Here is a 25,594-nt window from a genome sequence, read left to right on the forward strand (position 1 = left end):
AAGATGTATTTACATTAGTGGGCTGCATGGCAGCGCAGCATTAAACTAAATGACTGGATGAAACACAACCAAACAGAACAAGTGAAAGTATTTGGCTGGGAAAGGAGTAGGATGTGCGAAAATGTATTATTACTGACTGGCCTTGAAGAAAGAATTAAGCAAACTCAAGGTTAGTGCATATTCATTCGAGATTTATTAACCATTTCAGAAAGCATTTTTATCCAAAAAGTTGATGTAAAAGCTAACAGAAGTTAATATAATGGCTGGTTGCCACATTGAGACAAGAACGCATGCGCTGTGAGGTGGGAATTTTCTGTACATCAGTAACAGTCACAAGAAAGGGAATACAAAGGCTCATCAGAAGAGGTAGGCAACCATTCTGAGTAAGGAACAAATAAAAACAAGACAAATGGGCTTCAAACAACTAGGAAGCTACAAAATCTTCCAACCACAACCATCTCAAAGATATCAAAGTAAAAACGAAAATCCATCAATAATTGTCTCAGTCACACGCTGATAAACTGAAGTGATCTCACTGTTAGAGTCAGCAACAGGACAGATTGTAGATTGGGAATTCAGAGACCCTGATAAGCAGATCAGGAAAATCAAAGGGGTCCACAATTCATTCACTTAACCTGGAAAAGAGAGATAAAGCAATGACGCAGATATTTATGATCAGGGACTTTCAGCTTTAATGTTTATTCAATTACACACTTAGAGATTTCACAAAACATATTGGGCTGCTTGGCGTGAGAAAGATGTGATTATTCTCACCTTCACCAGAGTGACGGCAGCGCTATAGAAAATACTCAGGAAGAACAAGGTGATGAACGTGGAAGCAGTTGTCCAGATGTTGCTGTTACCATCCTCATAGTCTTCAATCCAAGTGCGATCTATTGAATCTATGAATATAAAGCCCGAGAGAATGCATTTAGATTGTTTCTTGATCCAGATCAATCTATGTGCATCCAAGTCATGTAATTAGGACAATAACATCTTCATAAAGCAGTCAGGTATTTCTCAAGTGTGACTCTTATCTGTATCCATCAGTGCATTATTGACTCTCAACAAGAAATTACAAATACTAACTGCACATGTTCTTTCTTCATTGTCCATGTCAGAACGTTTTATTTTTTTTTAATCTATTATTTAAGGATATTATTATTTGAGGAATGCTTATTACGAATGATCATTTTAATTATATCATTATATTTTAAATATAGGCTGTGACAGCACTTCAGTTGAAAATTGTGGCCATCACTGAATAAAAGTTCAAATGTGATTCTCACTTTTATGTATTGGTGACCAACTGTTTGGCAAATTGTGAATATAAGTGACATCACAGTCAGGATATTGCTTCATATTTTTGTTTGTAGGATCTGTATATTTAGGAATAAGTTTTTGTACATGTATCCCTTAATTTATTTGACCTACTGCTTGGTGTGTTTGGTTTCCCTTTAATGTTTGTGTATGTGGTTATGAGAGTCTCTTACTTCACTCTTGCCCATGTTGGAGTCTGTGCATGAATAAACATATTCCTGTTCCTTTACTGCTGGTGTGCTCATGTGTTTGTGCACCTAAATTTTGGTCTTTTCACATTGTGTAAGCATCATCATGCTAATATGCTACTTCGTTGCTGCCTATGCTTAAGTTGTAATGTCTTTGTGAGTGTTCACTTTTCATTAGTGCTATCTAAAATGTGTGCTTATGTGTCTGTTTCAGGTCCTACCTAAACTAGGTTATTTTCATGTTTATGCTTAATAAATGTTAGCATGCAATGTTATGTTTTGATGGATGTTTATATTTATATGATGATGTCTGCTTGTGTGGCAATCTTTCCCAAACCATCTCCTGAGAAGCTTGTTTGTGTTATTGTTTGTGGATGCTTGGTGATGCTTGTGCCCATTATCCTTATTTAATAAACACCCCTCTATTTGTTGATCTATGCACTTGTGTGTCTGCATGTGAGACTCTGAATTTGTGTGACATTGTATACATGCTGATCAATGTGGTTTAAAAATAACTAATTAAGCTGCCTCTGTCATCGTATGATTGTGATGCTGAAAATGGGAAAATAATGATATTAATGTTTATCTCTGTGCACTTACGTGCCTGTATGAGTTGACATGTGGGAGGACATTTTTCGGAATTTGTATCTGTGTGTTCATGCGTGTATGTGCTGTATGAATGTATATGTATTCATGCCCATTTGTGTGTTACCGTGTGTCTATATTTCTCATGGTTATTGTGAGTACTCCTGTTCATTTGTGCAAATAATTTTCTTTCGGTGAATGTGAGCTTTTGTATGAGCTTAGGTGAGTATTCAAGTACCACTTGCATGTGTGGTTCTGTGCAAGTATGCGTGTGTGACATCTTATCTATATGCCCATTTGAGTGTGCACATAAATATGTGAGAGCCCATATATGTGTCATTATGTGTGTATTTGTGATCATCTCTCTGTATCTGTTCTTATAGCAGACTGTAATTTTTATTATTCTAATTTATTGTTCGAATTTTAATGGATTGCCCATAATTAGATTTGACTTTGGTATTGTAGGAAACATTTCCCATCGTCGTGGAGAGATAAGTATTTTATGAGCAACTCTTCTGTTGCAGTGATAGAATTTCTGTCTCTGAGAGAAAAGGCGTGAGTTCAAATCCCCACTGCCCCAGAGATAACATTTCTGAATATGTTTATTAGGAAATGTCTACTTGTGTTCTGTATGTGAAACAAAATGATATCAGGTATTCTAATACCAGAATTGATCTCATGTGCTCCAGAAAACTGAGAGAAAACTGGAATTCAAACCAGGACGATGCAAACACCAGTTTTGGATCATGGGAATCAATGTTAATCATTTGTCAACAGAACCAAGCATGTCCAACATGCTTCAAAGGTATTATTTTGCATGGAAATGTTCAATCTTTGGACAGTAAGCAAGAAGCTGACTGTTCCTGTTAATAACTGGGTTACATTACAGAGGACATCTACCATGAAAACTCTGCACAGGGAGCAAGAGGACAGACCATTCATCGTTCCCCTCCCCTCTGCTCCACGACAACTTATCTGTCGATTCTCTTTGGTGCGAAAGTGAAGATACATTCTGTCAATTCATGCGCTGGCGCAAGACCCCTGGCAATTCCCCAGAAACAAAGGTTACATTCAAACTGTTCTACACTCTTTATGATTGGTATGTTCCAATCAAATTTACTTGTAAAGTGTCTTAAATTTACATTTCCAATTGGTACAATGTGGCAGTTTAAAACTGACATGAATTTTGTAAGAATGTCCAATCAGGGGAATCAAGAACACCAAGTTCAAAACTCGTGCTCTAACCTTGACATAAAATGGACATTGTCAGATTTTGTCACAGAGGGATTTAAGATGGATAAGGGACTTGGCGGAATCCTGCAATGAGTGAGCTTTACTCTGTCTCTGACCCAGGGTGTATCTGAGCAGAGAACATTAACTGCACAAGACACTCGTCTAGACCTGTTAATAACCCACTTTAACTACACAGATGCAATGTAAGTCAGAGTGAGAAACAATTAATTCAATATTTACCTCACAACTGGAGGGAAAAAAAGCTTTATTACTTCTGTTGAATTATTAAATGCAACTTTGAGATTTTTATTGACATGAATTAACAGTGTCCATCAGTGCAAGTGAAATGTTTACGAAACTCGGTTTACCGCTGGATTTATCGACTGTCTGTTGATGATCTTCAATGGAATCGCTTCATGTCCCACCACACAGGAGTAAGAAGCACCGCTGGCCCACTCCTCCGCTGTAATGGATAACAGGCGGTCCTGAAGAAGGAGGTGTTGTCACTCTCCGCCATCACTTCGGTGTTCTTGTAGTTACTGGGATTCACCTGCTTGTCATTGTTTGTCCACTTGACGAAGATCTCTCGGGGGGAGAAACCTCTCACTAAACAGGTGAGGGAGAGAAACCTCTGAGCGGAGATTTCTTCTGTTGGTAGCAGGAGGACCGACACTGATGGCTCCAGCGGATTAATCACTGCAGAATATTTGAGACAAATATAAATCAACTAAAAACACCCTGAACCAATATCACAATTTCACTTAATATTAAAATACGCCATTTTTAATTTGGGATTTATTCACTTTCCTTTTCTAAAGGAGCAGTATGGTACACATTCTGTTCAGTAAAAAAAGTAAAGTTTAATGTGAAAGTTGCCTCCATGTTTCCAGCCCACAACAAGGGCATTCTGTCCAGTTGTCATTGCTGATGGTGACATCACAACCCAGGCTTCTTCCCACTTTATCTGACTTAATCAGAATACAATATACTTTGGTCAGTCTTCTTCTTAATCAGCTACTTAGCTATCCTGCCTTCAGATGCATCATTAATGCTCCCAACGGCGTTTGTTCATTACCAATCAAAGCCTGCCATTGATGTAACTGGATCTGGATTACACATGTGTTTTAATCTCACCGCTCACCTTTCTCCTTGTGGATGGAGTCCCTCAGCGGAGTCGGTAGATTTTGATGGTTCACCACACATTCAAAGGTAACGCCACTCAGCCAGGCTTCAGTCGAAATGTCTAATTTGCTGATCACGCTGTCAGGATTCTGTCCGGGCTGGTCAGCAATCTCTGATTTCAGAGGCTTCTTTTCTTGTTTCCAGGTCACGTTGACTCCAGAAGGGAGATTGGACACAACGCAGGTTAACGTCACCGTTGCCTCCAGTAAGACTTGTTCTACTGGCGGTGGGAGGATTTTAACGGTGTTAGGGTGGCAGTCGGTATCTTCTATGAAACAAAAATCAAAGTCAATGAAAAATGTCCCTTTATGATACAAACACCCAATCTTCAGATGACGTCTTCCCAGAGTGAAGACACCACCTTCAAAATGGCAACTCCAACCATTGCTGAAACAATGCTTACTATTGTTGATGCATTTTGATTTGTGAAAGCATTTGTGATTACCTATGACATACCCTGTGTCATTATTCCTAAAGAACACTGGCTTTGTAACAAGTGACACCTGTGAAAAAAGTAAAATCATCGACGATACCATTATGTAACCCATGGAATTACCTTTCTTTCAGAGTTTGTCTCTCACTTAAGACCATCTATTGATACTTGTGACAAGAGTAATCTAAATAGAATGAGTTCAATTTCATGTTCATAACCCTTAGGTGCAAGTGCTGCTGGTCACGCTGACTGCCAAATCACATCACAAATTTCAGACAAATCATAATAAATAATAATTATTCTCTTTGCAGAGTTCTAAAGTGTAACAGGAGCGGTGAATATCCATGGAAATTCTGTTCATTATATTTAACGTGATCAAAAATACTTTGCGTTATTGGTGTGATGTCGTTCTCTAATTTATGTCATTGTTCCTCGTGGGCTGTGTTTGGAGTAGATCTGAAAACAAGACACTGAGTACAGCATTGGATATCGAGAAGGACACCCATCTGCTTAAGTCTTTCCCTCCATTCAGTTCGTTCATGACTGGTCTGTACTTTCACTTTATTTACCGAGCTGCAATTTTTCATTTCTTCATGGAGCAGGGGCGAAAAAAAACCAAACAAAAGCGTCTTAAATTAATCTACAAACGTGATGGAAATGTACACTAATTTTATAGACATCCACTACCCACTGTGTAAACATCGCCACCCCAAACCAAGCTAAATCAGCCTGTCTCGAGTTCCTCGTTCATTCATCCCTATTGTAGCATTCTTACCAGAATTTTTTCTTCTGCCTCATCCACTAATTACAGAGAGCATCTTAGGAAGCTCAGTGAGATCACATTTATCCCAGTTCATCAAATGTGATACCCACTTGGTCTGCGGTCTGATCCCATAAATGAAGTTAAAGAGCTCAGTACCAGATAAAAATCGATGCCCCACAATGTCCAAGGCCGACAGGACATTCCTGATCAGGGAATGAAGCATTGAACGCATTTTGATTTATTTTCAAGTAAGGGTCACTGCATATTTTAACCACGTCATTTTGAGACCACAACATCATAAGATAGAGGATCAGAATAAGGCTGTTCGGCCAATCCAGAGTTTAGATCAGAATGATGCTGGAAAAGCACAGCAGGTCAGGCAGCATCCGACGAGCAGGAAAATTGACGTTTCGGGCTAAAGCCATTCTACTGTTTTCTCCCCGTACTAAACAAGAGCCGAACTATCTCTGGCTTGAATATACACAATGGCCTGGTCTCCACAGCCCTCTGCAGCAACAAGTTCCACAGATTCATCACCCTCTGGCTGAAGAAATTCCTCCCCATCTCATTTCTAAACGGTGCCCCTTTGACCCTGAGACTGTGCTCTTGGGTCCTAGTCTCGCCTACCAGTCAAAACATCTATTCCACGTTCACTCGACCTCAGTCTCTCAGTATTTTTTATGTTTCAATTAGATATGTCTCCAATATCCCCCCTCCACCCCCAAACTTATCCTTGAAGCAGCTACCAGGCAAGGATTCAGCACTCTGAATGCCTCTCCCAGCATGGTCAGGCAACAAACTATTTAACAAAGCTCACTGTCTATATGTCTACCTTCAACAGAGAGGAAACATGCTGTTCTGACTTGCCAAAATGTTGAATTATGAGCAATGCTAATGTAACACTCAAATTGAAATGAGATACGCGACATGTTGAGAAACGAGAAGCTGTACCTTGCTGTTTACTACGCCTGATAAATTAGTGTGTTTGATTCACTTCAGAGTTCAGAGTGATTTGTAGCTCTCTCAGTATGTGTCTCTTACCCTGGAGTGCGGTGATGTTTTTACTTTGAACGTTCTCTTCATGAGTGACCTGGCAGGTATAGACTGCGTTGTTGTACCATTCACCATAAGGGACCATCAGCCGACTCGTCACCGAGAAGTTCCCGTTCGCCTCACACACGGGAGACGTGAAGAAGCCAGAATCCAAGAGTTGGCCATTTTTCAACCAACTCACGGAGATTGACTTCGGATGGAAATCGATGATTGAACAGACGACGGTTGCAAACTTGCTGCTTGCGATTTCTTCACTGGAGCTCACAGTTAGGAGAAGAGTTGGTGGGAGAGGACCTGTACCTTTAGGAAACACATCGCATGAATTATCTGATGAATTTCATAACAAATACAATCAGTTGTCATATATCAAGGTTTCTTGTGATTAAAGGATACAAGAATCATAATTGTGCAGAGTGCTGGAGAAGCTGGGATCCACACAGAAAGATCAGCAGGACAATGTGAAAGGCTAAAATTATAGGACACAGCAAGGGAGTCAAGGAGGCATAGAAACTATAGGTTGGCTAAATCAGAAGGGAGATAGCAACGTTGGATGGTATTGGTTTTAATGACAGAGTCTGATGAACAAGGCAGATGAATTACCGGCATAAATGAGGAAATGATGCGGTTGCTATCACGGAGACATATTGAGAGCGGGGCGGGAGTAGCTATTCAATATTCCAGGATTTAGTGCCTTCAGGCGAGACAGGGAAAGATGGAAAAGGATGGGGGAGGGTTTGCGGCACAGAATGTTGCTTCTGACGCAATTCTGACGAGAGTATTTTAGGCTGTAAAATGAAATCATGGATACCTCCTCGAACAAAGGCAAATGGACAGTACTTCAAAACCAAAATACAACAAACATAACGACTGGGAGAGCATGATAGACCTTACTATAGGTCCAAAAGACCAAGTGCAAATACATGGGCAAATTTCAGAGAAATGTAAATTAAATAGGGGAATGAGAAAAGAAGTTTTTAACTTCCTTAGCATAGGCTTGGATATTCATTGTGTCAAAAGTTTAGAGGGAGCACAATTCTGAAAATGCCCCCAGGAGAATATTTTAACAAAGTATGTGTTAGTACAGAGAATTTTAATCCAGACCTTGCAAGAAAGGGGTGAACCTGGACTTAACTTTTGGAAAAGAAGTTGACCCAGTGGGTAAAACATCAATGGTGGTGCACTTTGCAGACAGTGATCGTAATTAAGTTGGATTTCAGATTGTACTGCGAAGGAATAGAAATTGGCCCAATGTTCTGAAAAGGGGAAGGACAATTTTAGTAAGATCAGGTAATGACTTAACCAGAGTGGACTGGAAGCTAACACTTATTGGTAAATCTGAGTCAGAGCAGGGTGACACATTTAAGAAAGAGATAGGAAAATCACAGGGAGGACATTTCCCAGGAAGACACTGAATGGGACCAAGAATGTAGCGGGCTCTGGACACCAAAGGGCATGGAGGGTGAGATAAAGAGAAACAAGGGAGGCTTCCGATCTATACTGAAATCTCAAAACATAGAAATTAGTATGGAGTACAGAACGTGCAAGGGGTGTTTGAAAAACAAAGGAATTAGAAGAGCAAAAGGAACCATGAGAAAATAATAGCAGTGAAAATAAAGGAAAATATTTTTAAAAGTTAAAGGCTCATTCATAATAAAAGAATGATTCGGGAAACAGTAATGCCCATTAAGTGTTATTATTGGAGTGGAGCTGGAGGATTAGGTTGTGGTCAAAACGAATGTGTTGTGTCAGTGTTCACTAGTAAGACGGACAATGTGGGGACAGAAATCATGGAGGGTGTAGCATTGTACTTTCAGAAATTAGGACACATGACGTGATGTTCTGTGTTGTCTTGCTGAATGAAAAGTGGTTTTATTTCCAGGGCAGATGAAAAGTATACCAAGCGGTTGAGCGACACAAAAGATGAAATAGTTGGGTCGCTGACAATAATTTAGAATTTCAGTCTGGCCACAGCAGTTGTGCCAAGTAGATCAGCCAACGTTGCACTGTTACACAGGACAAAGGAAGGGATAAATAATGAAAACACAGATCTGTCAAGCTAGTCTCAGTGGTAGGGAAATTATTGAAAAGTGAAATTAGTCTTCATTTGGAAGATAAATCAACAATTTGCCCATGTATTTGCAGTTTTTATTGAGAAAAAGTCATGTGTAACAATTTGATAGTAGTTTTCAGAGAGATAACTCGATGTCCAGATGATAACAATCATCAGAGCCAATGGGATCCGAGTTAATTTGACAGATTGGATCTAGAACTGGCTGAGTGATAGGAGCAGGAGATAATAGTCATTGAGTGTCTGCGTGACTGGAAATCTATGTCTCCTGGTGTTCTGTAGGGATTGGTGCTGATTTCCTTGCTATTTCTCTTACATACCAACGATTGGGACTCAAATTTAGGAGGTTTAACCAATGAATTCACAGATGAAATGAAAACTGTCATGTTGGTAAGTCATGAGCATTATGGATTTAGATTGCAGGAGGATATAAAAGGGTCGGTTGTATGTGAAGAGAAGTTGCAAGTGGGAATTATTCTGGATAAATATAAGGTGATGTAATTCAGCAGAAGAATCTGTGAGGTATGATGTTTTGAATGGTGGAACCCTGGCAAGGCCTGAGGATCTTTGGTGCATGTACCCACCAATCCCCTATAGTACTGTGTCGTCTGGATAAACAGACTAAGAAGGTGGGAGGATATTTGCTTTTATTAGCCTAGACATTGACAATGAAAAATAGGGAGATGATACTGGAACTTAACAGAACACTGGTTAGGCCATACTGAAGCATTGTGTGCATGTTATCGAAGGAATGTGATTACACTGAAGGCAGTATTGATGAGATTTGCCAGGATCTTACCTGGGTTGGAGGGTTTTAGTTATGAAACTAGATGAGATAGGCAGGGGTTTTCCTTGGAGCAGAGGAGAATTAGGGAGAAGATTATCATGATGTCTAGAATTATTTTAGGCATAGACTGGGTAAACTGGATGAAACCTTTCCCATTGATGGAGAGATCAATGCCTCGGGGGCACAGGGTGAAGGTAAGGTTCCAAGTGGATCTCAGGGAAAACAAAATCAAACAGAGGATGGTGTTAGCCTGGAGCACAGCACCTATAACTCATGTAGAAACTGAGCCCCTTATAATAAGTATGAAGTATTGAGATGCATCCTAGCAAGGGCAAGTCACACAAGGCAATGGATCATGTGCTGGCACATGAGACTGGAATAGTTAGGTGGCTGTTATTGATAGGCGTGAACTGGATGGATCAAAGGGCCTTTTACCTGTGCTCTATAAGGTGATTCAGTGAAAATGGTTATAAATAATGCCTTATTCATATTAATCCCAGATGCTCTGTTTATCTCAGTTCCCACAATACGTACCTGGACATGGCATTTCTTTGCTCCTGTGTGACCCGCTGTGTTGAACCTCACAGTAGATTTTGCTGGGGCAATCTACCGCTGACCCGGGCAGGGTTAACTGGCTGCCCAGGGTGTAGGTTCCCTTCTTGTTTCTCACTGATGGGTAAGTCTTCAATCCATCCGTGATTAGCTCCCCACCTTTCTTCCAGGTTACCTTGGTGACGTCAGGGGAATAGTCCATCACCAAACAACCAAAGATTGCAGAATCGGTGTTGTGCTCCTCACAGGAGGAGAACAGGCCATAAAGCGTGAGGGGAGATGGTGTCTCTACAATAGAATGACCAATTGAGCATGTTAATTTGACCTTATCAGTTACTCAAATGTATCCTCAGCTGTAAACGTTTGCCAGTATGCTCCCGCTGAAGTCTACAGCATAACTAGAGTTTATTTTTGTTTCCTACCAGTTGCTGATCATGATCATTGGTTCCCTCTTTAGAAACATGCCCTCGACCTTGACCATATCATTTAGGAAGAAGAACATCCTGATCCCACCCCAGGAACTGTTTGAAGATCTTAGCAACTGACACTTTCAATGGATTGCTATGAAGAGCAAAGAAGTTTCACAAAATACAAACCAAGGAAATGCAGATTCATCGAAATTCTACAGTGTGTGCAAACAGGCCATTTGGCCCAACAAGTCCAAACCCACCCTCTGAAAAGAAACACATCCAGACCCATTCCCCTACCCTATTATGTTACAGTTAACCCTGACTAATGCACCTAACCTCCCAATCACTGAACACAACATTTGCAATTCCCTCAGCTTTTACATCTTTGGACTGTGGGAGAAAATGCATACAGATATGGGGAGAAAGTGCCAACTCCACACAGACAGTCACCCGAGGCTGGAATGGAACCCAAGTCCCTAGCACTGTGAGGCAGCAGCGCTAACCACGGAACCAGCATGCCGCCCCACTAGCTACCGTGCTGCTGGAAATACCCAACAGCTGGCAGTACCCCCGGAGAGAAATCAGAGTGAATCATAGAACATTGAACATTACAGCGCAGTGCAGGCCCTTCGGCCCTCGATGTTGCGCTACCCTGACATACTCATATGAAGCCCATCCCACCTACACTATTCCATGTACATCCATATGCCTGTCCAATGACAACTTAAATGTACTTAAACTTGGCGAATCTACGACCATTGCAGGCAAAGCATTCCATACCCTTACTACTCAATGAGTAAAGAAACTACCTCTGCCATCTGTCTTATACCTATCTCTCCTCACTTTAAAGTTGTGTCCCCTCGTGTTTGCCATCCCCATACTTGGAAATCAGGTCCAGTGAGCCTTCCTCACTTATCAATGCAAGGCAGAATATTCTCTCTGGGAGGAAGGTCACTGCAGCAGCAGCAGCAGCAGCACAGGCAGGAGCTGAGCACAGAGACGGGGAGGATGGCTGTCATGGCTGAACTCAGGCCAATTGGTTGGAAGTTGAAACATCTCATTTACAATGATCTGAATTCTGGAGGCCTCTGAAAAATGGAGGACCATTAAGGTACAGAGACTTTGGAGTGTTACAGCTGAGTATTTTCATAAATATGATTTGAGAAATGAACAAGTAATCTTTAACTTTAATAACTATCAAACTGACACGCAGTTCACCACCAAACCTCATCTTTCAGACTAACCACTGCACTTACTCTGTCTAGACCTAAATTTCCACTCACATTGACAAACACTACCCTGCTATACACCCATTCATGCCCGGAACACACAACCCTTATCACACAAAACACATCCAAGGCAATCCATATTGGTAGTGTGGTTAAGCAGAGAGATCTCGGTGCCCATGTACATAGATCCCTAAACGTTGCCAGCCAGTTTGATAGAGTTGTTAAGAAGCCATACTTTGTGCTGGCTTTCATCGATAGAGGGACTGAGTTTCAGAACCACAAGGTTAGGTTGCAGCTGTACAAAACTCTGGTGTGGCTGGGCACTGGGAGTATTGTGTACTGTTCTGGTCACCACATTGTAGAGAGAGTGTGGAAGCTTTGGAAGAGTTCAGAGGAGGTTTACCAGGATGTTGTTTGGTATGGCGGGAATGTTTAATGAGAAAAGGATGAGGGTCTTGAAGCTGTTTTTGTTTGAGAGAAGAAGGTTGAGAGGTGACTTAATTGTGACATAAAAGATAAACAGAGGGTGGACAGTGAAAGTTTTTTTCCTTGAATAGTGATGGCTAGCAGGAGAGGACATAGATGACAGATGTCAGAGGTTATTTCTTTACTCAGAGAGTAGTAGGGCCATGGAACGCACTGCCTGCAACAATAGTACACTCGCCAACTTTAAGGGCATTTAAAAGGTCATTGGATAAACATATGGATGAAAATGGAATAGTGTAGGATAGATAGGCTTCAGATTGGTTCCACAGGTCAGCGCAACATCGAGGGCTGAAGGGCCTGTACTGCACTGTAATGTTCTATACTCTATATTCCAGATGGACATATGGTCTCAATTCCTTTCAGTCATTTACACTCCTGCCACCCTGCACCTGGCCCATGGCGAATCTGGCCCTGACTGGACCTGGCACCATCATTTTCACAACCTCTGACAAAAGCCGACTCCCCAAGACATGACCTCAGCCCTTGACCACTGACCTCTCATCTTACCCAAGACAACCTGTGCACATTGCATCCTAGCTCCTTTGGCATCTGTGCTTTACAACCTACCATTTTGCCAGACTCCGAGCTTTGCATTTTGACAACACGTCCACCTGTCATTTCATTCTAGTGACCTTCCACCCCCTGAAACATCCTGGCACTCTGCCCACCTCTACACTAACCAGCCTGGCATCCTGCCCACCTCTCCATAAACCAGCCTGGCAAAGACAGACCTCCTGCATTTCAGCTCAAACTACCCCTCACCTACCAAGCACAATTTGACCAAATTATCCTGTGACCATTACCGTTTACCTTGATGCCACGTTTTGCCAGACAGAGTACATGCAAGCTTACCCAGCAGCCAGCCAACCAACCTACCAGCCCAAACTCTCCCACATGCCCAATCTAGCCCCTCACTTGCTCACCACCTTCCAACTTTGAGCCTATCCACCATAAAGTCAGTGAGTCATAAAGTCGTACAGCACAGAAACAGTTCCCTTGGTCCAGCCCAGCCATGCTGACCAGAGTTCCCAAATTAAACTCATTCCACTTGCCTGCCTTTGGCCCATATCCATCCAGACCGATCCAGTTCCTGTAGCTGTTCAAATGTCTTCTCAATGTGGGACCTATCTCTGCATTTACCGCTTCCTCTGGCAGTTCATTCCAATGTTTTGGACAGTTACAACATCAAGCCCTAACTCCTGCACTCAGTGCTCTGACCAATGAAGGTACATGTGCCAAACACCTTCAACACACTAGGTACTTGAGACAACACTTTCAAGAATCTTTGAGTCTTGAATCTATGAATTTCTGTGGTGGAGAATTCCAAAAGAATTCGCCATTCTTTTGTTGAACCGTAAACAATCAGGTTCAATGTTATCGAGTGTTGGGAAGACCGGTGAGCAGCAAGATTAATGCTGATCCCATGAATGGAATAGCCTTCCAGAGAGGCCGAGATGCCTTCTTCAGCTTCCATTTTGCATGCTGACATGTCCCTTCGGCAGCATGTTCCAAATTGTGATCCTTGAGGATAAGGGCACACATGCATGTAAAGCTTTCCTCCAAATCAGACTTCAGCTTGACTCTCAACTATTTCCCTGCCCGTTTCCTCTTCCTCAATCACAGCCATGGGACTCACTTCCTAACAGCGCTGTGAATGTGCTAATACCACACAAACTTCAGCAATTCAAATAGACTGCTGACAACTGGTTTCTCAAGGCGATATAAAAAGTCTGACACTTCCACACCTGTCTAGAGATCCAAACAACCACTGGAAGAATTGAAAATTATTTGAGGCACTTGTGTGTCTACACAAGATGATATGGTTTCCTTTTTTAAAAATCACACAACACCAGGTTATAGTCCAACAGGTTTAATTGGAAGCACACTAGCTTTCGGAGCGACGCTCTACTATCACCTGATAAAGGAGCGACGCTCCTTCATCAGTTTGCTTCCAAATAAATCTGTTGGAGTATAACCTGGTGTTGTGTGATTTTTAACTTTGTACACCCCAGTCCAACACCGGCATCTCCAAATCATGGTTTCTTTTTGTGTGATTTGACTGTGTTTTCACTGAATGAACAGAGCTATTTCTTAATCATATAATAGGAATGAAGCTTCCCTCTTTTTTAGCAACAGCTGAAAATGTGTTGCTGGAAAAGCGCAGCAGGTCAGGCAGCATCCAAGGAGCCCTTCCTGAAGAAGGGCTCATGCCCGAAACGTCGATTCTCCTGCTCCTTGGGTGCTGCCTGACCTGTTGCGCTTTTCCAGCAACACATTTTCAGCTCTGATCTGCAGCATCTGCAGTCCTCACTTTCTCCTCATTTTTAGCAAGGCAATCACACATTATATTTCTTGATTCCAGGGAAGTATAGTGTTAAATTAATGAAATATGATGATTGGGATGTTTCAATTGGAAATTGTCAGAGATTTACAGTTTACTTTCATGAGCAATTAATTCCAGTACTCACAGGAATGTCTTTCAGATATGGTGTCTCCCTTTGTTATGGGCAGTCGAATCAGTAAATCTGGGATAGTTTTTGCTTGTTAAACAAAGGTGTTAAAGAGTTTTAGCCAAAGGGAGACCTGTGGATTTAGCTCACAGATGCACCATGATCTAAGTAAGTGGGGGAACAGCTCGAGGGGCTAAGTGCCCTCCTCTTGTTCCTACCTTCCTATCATTGTGTCATTCATTAAGCTAGTACTGGCCGTGAATACTTTTTATTAAAATATTTCAACAAATTAATTGTTTGACACATGCTTTAAAAAAAACTTCTGTTGATTATTTGGAACGGGATCATTGACATTCTCTATTTGCGTGATCAAAATAACTTCCACCCAATTACAGCAGCCACTGCACTCTGGAGTGTGTTGTTACTTCATAACAGTTTCTTGTGAAACTACAGCTCAAGATCAGGGCGCTCAAATTCAATAATATCTCTGAACATTCGCAATTTGTTCAAATGTACCTTTTCTCTGAAGAACGTGCTTAATCGAACAGAATGTTTTTCAATGAACAAACTTTAAATGCTAGAAAACCAAAATAAAGACAGAAACTTCTGAAGAAACTCAGCAGGTCTAGCAGCTCCTGTGGAAAAAGGCAAGGTTAACCTTTCGCATCCAAAGACCCCCTCTTCACCAAATTGTTTTCATGTTTTTGGCACAAGAGCTCACACCTGTTGAGATAAACCATGTTAGTTATTAACACCTTCCCACAACCAGGGATTGTTCCAGAATGTTTGTACGATGAAAGTAACATTTCAACATTTATCCAAGAATACTTTGACAGCAGCTCCAAATTGTTCAAACTCTATGGGAACTACAGAGCAATAAAACTAGGAATTGCATTGCCATCAATTCACTGTCACTGGATTCCAACCTCGAACTCTCTTCCTCTTTCCCCTGTGAATGTTGCTGCACCAGACGGTCTACTTAGTTTGAAAAAGATTAAAATGTTTTGAAGTGTAATAAGACCATTGCCGGTGTCATTAAAAGCTGATAATAGGTTTTCAAATAATAAGATGCAAAAAAAATTCTGATTCTACATTGTGCCACGAAACATGTCCTGCATAACTGAGGCACCAAGAAACTATGCTGCATATTTCCCTCTGCCTCGCTCAATCAAATATCCCTTGTTGCCAGCAACCAATTTCAAAACTCTTGCTATCTGTCTTTTGTTCCTGAAACGTTCGTTCTGATTGGAACAACTTAGTCAGGGCTCTCAATTCTGAGGCACCTAATCGAATATTGTATTTCTGGCAGATAAAAGTGGTTTTGAAGCGCGAGATGAAATTGAACTGTCTGAGATTCAGGTATCCGAACTGGACAATTTACAAATGGTCAGGACCGTTGTTAAGTTAGTCAGAGATAGCACTGAAACAAACTGTACAACAGACTTAATCCCAGAGGATACATTGCTCAACTCCTCACGTCAAATATGTTCACTGTAATTGAATATTCATCAGAAGAACTAACCAGTGGATTAATGTGAACGAGAATGTATTCACAATGAACATAAATAACCACTGAGTTAACAAACTTAATTAGTCATTGCATTTAACAAAATTATTGACGTGGGAAATATCGCCAATTAAAGCACAGATCTGGAGGAAATGGATTATTCTCTAAATTATTTTTAGATTTTCTTAAAATGTTCCTCGAACTGTGGAGATTTTGCATGCACTGCATAAACAATACTGCATTCCAGTGTGGAAAGCATTTCTGTTGAAGGAATTAGGGCAAAGTTATTTTCTTGTTAACTGCTTTTAATGAACTAAAATGTTTAAAAAGGTATGAATTGAAAACATGCTTCTGTCTGAAGTTGCCCGCTTTAACGGATGTCTAAGTAAATGTGGCACTGCTGCCTCACAGATCCAGGTACCCAGGCTCGGTTCCAGCCTCGGGTGACTGCCTATGTGGAGTTTACACAATCTCCCCTGTGCCTGTGTGGATTCCCTCCCACAATCCAAAGATGTGCATGTCAGGTGAACTGGTCATGCTATATTGTCCATAGAGTTAGGTGCATTAGTCAGGGGTAAATATAGGGTAGGGAAATGGGTCTGGGTGGGTTACTCTACAGAGGGTCTTCAAATGGCCCGATACATACTGCAGGAAATCTAATCTAAATGATTGTCACACTTAACTAATGTGACCAGATTCCTTCCGATCGCTACATTGCAATAAATCGGTCAAGTATATTAATTAAAATAAATATTACTCTATTTTCAGTGTCTGAATAAACAATTTGCTCTGTTATCCTTTAGTTCATGTCTTCTGCAAATTTGTGAACTCTGCATAAGCCTGAACACATCGATGTAAAATGGATTCTCTGCGTTTGCAGCAAGTACTCCCGTGGTTTTAAGAGGAGAGTTTCTAAAGTATGGAAACAGGCCATTTGGCCCAACAATTCCACACTGACCCTCTGAACAGTAAGTAGCCCACCCAGACCCATTCCCCCTAATTTATATTTACCCCTGACCAGTGCACCCTAACCTACACATCCCTGAACACTATGGCTGTGCTCAATTGCACAATCACTGACCTGCACATCTTTTGGACTGTGGTAGGAAACCAGAGCGCCCGAAGGAAACCCACGCAGACACAGGGAGAATGTGCAAACTCCACACAGGCAGTCACCTGAGGGTGGAATCAAATTTGGGACCCTGGCGCTGTGAGGCAGCAATGCCAATCACTGAGCTACCATGCTGCCCTGCGAGTTCATGAGTGGATTACTTTAATCAATTCGAAATTTGGCCTTGGTCACATAATTCACTATAGCAGTTGTTTCCGAAAGAATGACTCTTCAGTTGATATTTTGTTGTAAAATGTAACTATTTATTTAAAATGCACAGATTGGGAACACCTAAAGCACTGTGCAGGTTAAATAATTCAGTTAATGTTTTATTTTTATCCTGCAAATCCAGTTTAATCAGAGACATAACAATTAATTAACTCAAGTTATGTGTGAAACTGATCAAAGCAGTGAAACTAATCTGTTCTTCATAGAATTGAGCAGAATTTCCAAATGGTCTTTGCCAATGATCTTTGCCAGCCAGAAAAATATGTATGTAATGTACAGCGGAATTGAAAGGTGTTTCTTGATCAATTATAGCACAGTCATGGCATTTTTGCTCAAGAGCAAGAACTATTAGAACATTAGACTTTTGAAATTCTATTGATATTTCTCTATGACTTGTAAACTGTTTAAAGACAGACCTTGTGATTGAACTAGATAGTTGAGTTTTGAATTTGGATTGTAAAGCATGGATTAGATTAATCCTTAATTATTTATTTTAAGTAAAAATGGCACCTGAAGATATTTGTTTTCCTTTCATTTCTAAAACCTTTGCGATTTGCCTTTCACTTAATAATAGACTTTATGAAATTTTAACTCGCATGCTGATTGCATTGAATGAGGAACCTGGAGCCGTTCACTGTCACCAACCGTGTTAACATTGCAAAAACAATGTAGAAACCAGAAATGGTTTCCCAAATATAACACATTTAATGTTACCCAAGCACAGTCCCTCCTCAACAGATCAACGATCACAACACAGTGTGTTTGCAGCCGAACTAGCTCTGCAAACATTTTCAACAGAACCAAGAACATGATGTAACCTCACAAAAAAAACCAAATTGAAGTCTGACGAAGCTGCTCAGAATCAAGCAAACTAATGATTAAATTGAATAGAAATAACAGGTCATAATAGCAACCTTGTTTGTGAGGGGAGTTAACACTTAAAACTGTAACGTTTCTGGCAATAGTTCAATTTATTTCCAACCTGCACACCCTTCCTGATCATGACAATCTTCTGCAGCGCACAGTAGAGTGAGGTTAAAGGCATATATTGATTAATCACGTCATGGTCAAAACAAAATTACTGAATGGACAAATATTACCACATTATAATTTTAAGTTAGTTTCAATTATGTAATCTGATCAATTCTGCAGTTTCAGATTTTAGTCCCAAATTTTATTTTGAATGAGGCTACTCAAACAAAATTCAGTTAGTTTACAATTAGAACTGAGTTTTTTTTAAAGTCAATGCATTAAAAACTCGTTTTTTTTTCATTTCTCACGCTTCCGAGTTTCTGCCTTAAGTTGTTTTTCAGACCATTACAAATGGATGTAATGTTTTCAATCATGCAGAGAAAAATGTGTCATATAAGTTTAACAAATGCAGAAATGATTCATGAAAAACAAAAGAACTTCACAAATATTGGTAATAAAAAGTATTCCAGAGAGTCAATCTCCTCACCAGAAAGAAAACATCGATTCAGAAAGCGTGAAAACGCAGATCAATTTCACAAACTGAATAAGAATCCAATCAACTCAATTCAACAGAATCAAGGAAAATAAAATCAGAATCCAATCAACTCAAAACAACAGATTTAAATAAAACATAATCTCAGAATCCAACCAATTCAATTCAACAGAATCAAATAAAACAAATTTCAAAAACCAATCAACACAATTCAACAAAATCAAGTAAAAACAAAGTCAGAATCCAATCAACACAGTTCAACTGAATCAACTAAAACAAAGCCAAAATCCAATCAACTCAATTCAACAGAATCAAGTAAAACAAACTCAGACTCTAATCAACAGAATGCAATATAGCACCGCAAGAAACTTTTATGACAGTTTCTAGCCTGCTTGTCATCAACAAAATTAACAAAATAAATGAGAAAATATAATCATGGTAAGAACATATATTCAAGAAATGAATAATGATATTTTAGCATATTTTAGTAATGTTTGGTAATATCATGAACATCTTTGAATTCTTAGCGTTTGTTGTTGATAATAAAACTCACATTAAAGTGACTGTCACTGACATTAAAGATTATTTATAGCTGACTGATTAAGAGACATTAGGTGTTTCAAGTAATCCAGCCACATAGAATGCCCATCTGATCAAAAAAAGAGATACACCGAGCAACTGACTCCATCATCACCATTTTAACTATTTGCTGAGCCTTAACTGAAGTCTATAATCAGTCTGAACAAAAATCAATCCGAACTAAACCAAACTCAGCACAGAATCTAAGTTTCATTTAATTCAGAAATTAGTCACATGAATAGAAAGTTTTTAAAAAGTCACTAAGAAAGTTCAAAGTTCTTACCTGAAGTCACTGTCACCATGGTCCCTTGGCCCCAGTAATAGCTATACTGTCTCTTGCAAAGTAATAGATGGCGGTGTCTTCGATCTTCAGGTTAGTCATGTCCAACGTGAAAATGTTGCTTGAAGTGTCTTTGGACGCAGTAAATCGACCCTTAATCGCTGGTGCATAGTTATTGCTGGATGGAATCTTGTAGTACAGCAGCCACTCCCAGTACATGTAGTAGCTGCTAAGATCGAACCCGCTGGTTTTACAGGTCAGTTCCAGGCTGCCTTCGGAACGGCCAGTCTCTGCCTCTGGCTGGGTCAAAACAATCTCCGACTGGACACCTTTAAAAAAGAAAAGAAATAAACCATGAGCATTAATGCAGATGAAATGATGGCTGTGTCTTTTACATTCCTGAGGTAGACTAACATTGAGACAGTAACAAAGGCAGACTTGAACAAAAAAACACTCACATGATAAGAAAGTCAGTAATAAACTGAGACAAATTGTCGACACAATCATTCTGATAACTTCTGGGAAGCGGTTCTGTCAAGATCTTTCTAAACAAAGCCGACCCAGGAGTGTTGAATTACGGTCCAGTGCCTAGGATTTATATGGCCATCGGAAAGGGCAGGCTCACAGCTTCCGCCTGTTGGTTTCCTGCTGGAGGCTGAGACTGGATCCTGGTATCAGCTCACAGCCCGAACACATGGGTTCATGTATTTACGAGGTTACGCTTAAACATGTTTATATACACATCTTGGGATAATTATTTTGCTGGATAGCTTCTTTGGGAGAGTTTCTTAAATGGTGGAAGTAAAATTGAGTAGCTTCAGGTCTGTTTCACATGATAGTTGCAAGTATTTTGTTTAAAAAAATCATTCGAAAGTTAGCTCCTTTTATTTCTACATTCATTCACAAGCAGATAAAACTAAAATCAAAGTTCAAACGTATTACTAGCTAGTAAAACAATTGAGGTTTTTTTTCCCTGGACACTGCCAGTCTCTGCCCCACTACAAAATAACATGTAATTCATACTAAACATTTCAAAATTCAATTTAGGCAACTGAATACAGAACGAGTCCAAAGTGATTATATTTAGAATATTCAATTAGAAGTTAACTCCCTTTAATTCTACATTCCACCACAAGCAGATACAGCTAAAAGAACTTCAATAATATTATTAACCAACAAAATGAGTGACTTTATTTTTGCTGTCACTCAGAGTCTCTCTCACTTTACAAAATAACATCCCATTTTTAATCTGCGTTTCTAAATTCAATTTAGGCAACCTAATATGGAGCATGTCTAAAGTGATTATGTTCAGAATGTGAGTGGATGTCACTAAACAGTTTGGACCCGAAGATTAGAAGCACCTCCTTATATTGCAGAATGTCTCTTCTTGCATCTTTTTTTTCAAATTACTCCAACCCTAAAATGCATAGTAAAGGAAAGCTGTGTGCCTGAGAAACAAAAAGTGAGTTGGCAGTGATACATAACACCTAGGTAAACTTTTGAAAGAGCATCTAATGAACCAGAACAGGACAGTCTATATGGTTTTTTTTAAATCCTCAACATCTAAACCATTGCAGGTAACTGTCTGGGTACATCAGGAGTGTTTGGTTAAATTAGAGAGTATTACAATAATCATTACCACGAATGTAGGTTATAAACAGTACATTTCTCTGCTCACTGATAGCTCTGACAGGGGCAGTTAACTCATAGAAATAAGCAAAAATTCACTGTTACAGGACACCAGTGTTAACCATGTATAAAGGTCCCACTCTGTTTTAATGAGATACATGAATCAGAGAATGGTGCAACAAGTGATGTGAGTTTGAACCAATTCAAGTTTGTTAATTTACTTTGAGATGATAACAAATGTTACTGCAATGTGGGATTTGGATCCATTAACTTCATATTCAGGAGCTTTTAAGATACTCAATAAACAGGCTGGATTAACCAGAATGTCACTGCATTCAATGTCCTGTTTCTGATAGTCATACAGTGAATGCTGTATTCAGTGACTTTCCTTTTTAAAGAAGAAATGCCAAGTGAAATGTATCCATTGTGAGTAAATGGGAAAATATAGTTTGTTTGGTAGGATTTTACTTTAGTTGATTCATTTTCCCTTTAATCGGCCAGATACAATAGTTGGCAGCAATTAAGCTGACTGCAGAAAAGGTCCTTGAGTTTCCAGTTTCATTTACTGGAAGCAGGTGGAGTTTCTGCAGGGGATCAAAGATATTTTGTCTCACTGTTGACCAGTTGGTGGAAAGCCAACTGCAAACCATAACCACTGCCTCCGCAGGAACACATCTACTCAGCAACAATGCTGGAGAAAAGTTTATTTTTCAGTTGTGAAATTTGGAGAACTAGTCACTCCTTTCATTGAAGGAAATATTCGCAGAGTCTCAGACACAACCTAAACATCAACAGTTCATTCGAGGATCACTACAGCACTGTTTAATATTGAGAAACATTGATAAATAGTCATAGAGTCATGGAGTGATACAGCATGGAAACAGACACTTCAGTCCAACCAGTCCATGCCAGTCATAATCCCAAACTAAACTAATCCCGCCTGTGTGTACTTGGCCCAAATCCTTCCAAACATTTGATATTCATTTACTTATCCAAATGTCTTCTATAGGTTGTAAGTATCCACCACCAGATCATCCCACACACAAACCATTCTCTGTGTAAAAAGTTGTCTCTGATATCTTTTTAAAAATTTTTCTCCTCTCATTGTAAAAACATGTTCCCTATTGTCGAAATTCCCCGCCATAAGGAGAATACGCCAATGTCTGGGTCAAAAATTGAAAACAATCCCAGCTCCAAACATTTACAAGTTGTCACTATGGATCTTCCTTGAGTCCAAAAAATATTGTCCCCTTTGATCAATGATTTGTAAAATTTATTCGCGTATCTAATGCGATGGATGTTTTCAAATAACTTCTGAAATGCAAGTGACTCACATCAATCGTATTAAAGTGACATTTCGTGTGTTATCTCACACACAAAAAAAAACAAGTTTGTTGACATGAGTTGCTTTGAGGAAGTCTATGATGAATTCTTTTATCAAACAAAATCATTTCCAGTGTTGTGAGGGCTCGTCTATCTTCCGTGCAATGGTCTGAATTTTAAGTTGTGTCTGACTGCAGATGAAACTGGCTGCTCTGGGTAAAAGTACAGTTTGTGCCTTTCACATTGTTAATGTTTAGTTGAATAAAGGGATGTTGCCCCAGGCATCGTCTGCACCATTAATTAGACCATTAATTTCCACATCGCTAGCCAGAGGGTCAGGTGGAGTTTATTGATATGTGATATTTTTTGAGATGAATCATGTAAATTAGAGCCATTCACCTTTCCACTCATGGCTTTATAAACTTAGATGAGGTCACCCCCCGAACTCTCACCCTCCAGTGAAACAAGTTCCAGTCTATCTGGATTTCCAACGGTAACTTTGTTCCCTCACATTCTGCTGTTAAAGATCCTCCTGCCACCCCAGGTCCACAGAGAGTGTCCCTTGATACTAGTTCAAAGAAATGAAAGGAACTTGTCCCACCATATTGTTCAATTTTATTTGGCTTCAAAACCATAAAAAATAAATGTTCATGTCATTGCTGATTTATGGGAGAATTCCGTTTACACAGTATCTGCTGAAATACCTGCAGTACCATCCTGAATCTGGTTCGCAGGTTCACCTGTTGCTCACAAATGCAACTAGACATCAGGGAACAGTGTGTGGGATATAGGTAAAGTAGTGTTACTTCTACAATTATAATTACTTATACAAAGTAAATGAACTCACACCAGTGTGTAATTGTTTCAGCCAAGAGCTGAGTCAACAAGAATAGAAACTATGTGGAGGAAATGCATAATTGTTTTTGTATTAGCTAAAATTATATGCAACAATGAAACGTGACGGCAAAACAATAGTAGATATTACAGACGAATAGACAAGATGCTGTGAGGGGAGGGAGTTAAGCTAGATACGCCTGTACAAACAATAGGTATAAATATCTGTTTCCCACTTTTACCGAAACACAGGAACAAACCCCAATTAAAAGGGTCATAAGGATCCGTATGGTAGGGGAAGGCACAGATGGAGGGAGTAGATAATGGTGAAGAAAGGATATGCCTAACAATGGGCCACAGCGGGATGAGGTCAAATGGCCTTGTGAGACCAGAAATAAGCATTTTGTCACAGACAAGGCTGGATAAGGCAAGAGATAAACAGGAGTAATGGGCGCCGATCTTAGGGAAGTGGAAAATGTAAACGGGGAGGAACAATGAAATAAAAAAATAGAAACCAAATTACATAAATATCGTGTATTAGTTGACTTCAGTGTGTATGTCCCTGCCTTGTCGACAGTGGACATCACACCATCTTGCAAGAGTAAACTAAAGGGCACCACTGATTCAGATTTTGTCTCGGACTGAAATTATTGAAGTGTGTGAGCTTTGTTTCTCACAAGTAAACATCGTCCACACCCAGCCCTCCACCCTTCCCTTCTGTACTTTTCACTTTGTGAAATCTGTGTTGTCAATAATCAGTTAAAAGAAAGATTTTTTAAAACTTTCTTAATTCATCTTGCTGATCTTGGCTGAGTAAAGGTATGTTGCTGTCAGCGTTTCTGGGGAACATGTCTGCATTTTTTTAATGTCAGTTTACAATGATATGAAGTCAAGAATTGTCAAAGTGTCCTGAGAAACAACGTTTAGAAATGGGCGTTCTGCCCCTACTTTTTCCCCATTAGCCAGGACTTACAGCATTGGAGATCATATCAAGTTGATAATGGATTAGACCCTACACAATGGTCCCGAATGTTTACTTCAAGTGCTATCACCTGCAGGGTTATGGGCAACATGCTATAAAATGGGTGTTGGCTGGAAGGTTCTGTTTTCACGTGATACAGGTGTGGTGGGCGAAGTGATCTCTCTCTGCCGTGAAAACTTTATCTTTCCAAAATTCATCTTTCCTACTTTGTCTCGTTCAGAGGCTCTAATTCACATGATTCATACCAGAAATATTCCAAGCCTTCGTTTCAATGATATCAATAAACTCCACCTGATAGTCTGGCTAGTGATGTGGAAATTAATGGTCTAATTAATGGTGCCAGACGATGCCTGGGACTACATCACTTTATTCACCTAAAGTCAGCAATATACATTGACAATGTGAAAGGCACAAACTGTACTTTTACCCAGAGCAACCAGTTACATCTGCATTCAGATACAAAATTCAGACCATTGTACAGAAGATAGACGAGCCCTCACAAAATTGGAAATGATTTTGTTTGATAAAACAGTCCATCCTAGACTTGCTTAGAACAACCGGTGACAACAAAATTGCTTGATTTTTTTTGTGTGGGGTAATACATGAAATGTTACTGTATTCAGACTGATGTGAACCATTTGCACTTCAAGTTATTTGAAGACGTCCTTCACAACAGATATGGGAGCAAATTTTAGAAATCATTGATCAAAGGGAATTTTTTTTTGGACTCAAGGAAGATCCATAGTGATACTTTGTAAATGTTTGGAGCTGTGATTGCTTTAAATTTTTAACTAAGACATTGGCATACAGTGGACAACAGCACAATTTGCTGTAACATGAAACTCGCAACCACTGTGAACCATCGCCTGATGGTTCAGAATTTAACAAGGACCTTGCAAGGTTTGTGGAATGGACCG

The 25,594-nt window shown here is 39.9% G+C and overlaps 1 gene segment (V, D, J or C); it reads right to left on the reverse strand.

The window, feature by feature from the left end:
* Positions 1-3,628: 3,628 nt before the first annotated feature.
* On the reverse strand, positions 3,629-20,035 carry LOC132825992 (Ig heavy chain C region-like). The segment is given in 5 exon segments: positions 3,629-4,022; positions 4,468-4,776; positions 6,746-7,057; positions 10,147-10,452; positions 19,913-20,035. Coding segments are annotated over 5 exon segments (1,242 nt in total).
* Between the last annotated feature and the right edge of the window lie 5,559 nt (positions 20,036-25,594).

The sequence above is a fragment of the Hemiscyllium ocellatum genome, chromosome 21, assembly GCF_020745735.1.
Source record: "Hemiscyllium ocellatum isolate sHemOce1 chromosome 21, sHemOce1.pat.X.cur, whole genome shotgun sequence".
Classification (NCBI taxonomy): Eukaryota; Metazoa; Chordata; class Chondrichthyes; order Orectolobiformes; family Hemiscylliidae; genus Hemiscyllium; species Hemiscyllium ocellatum.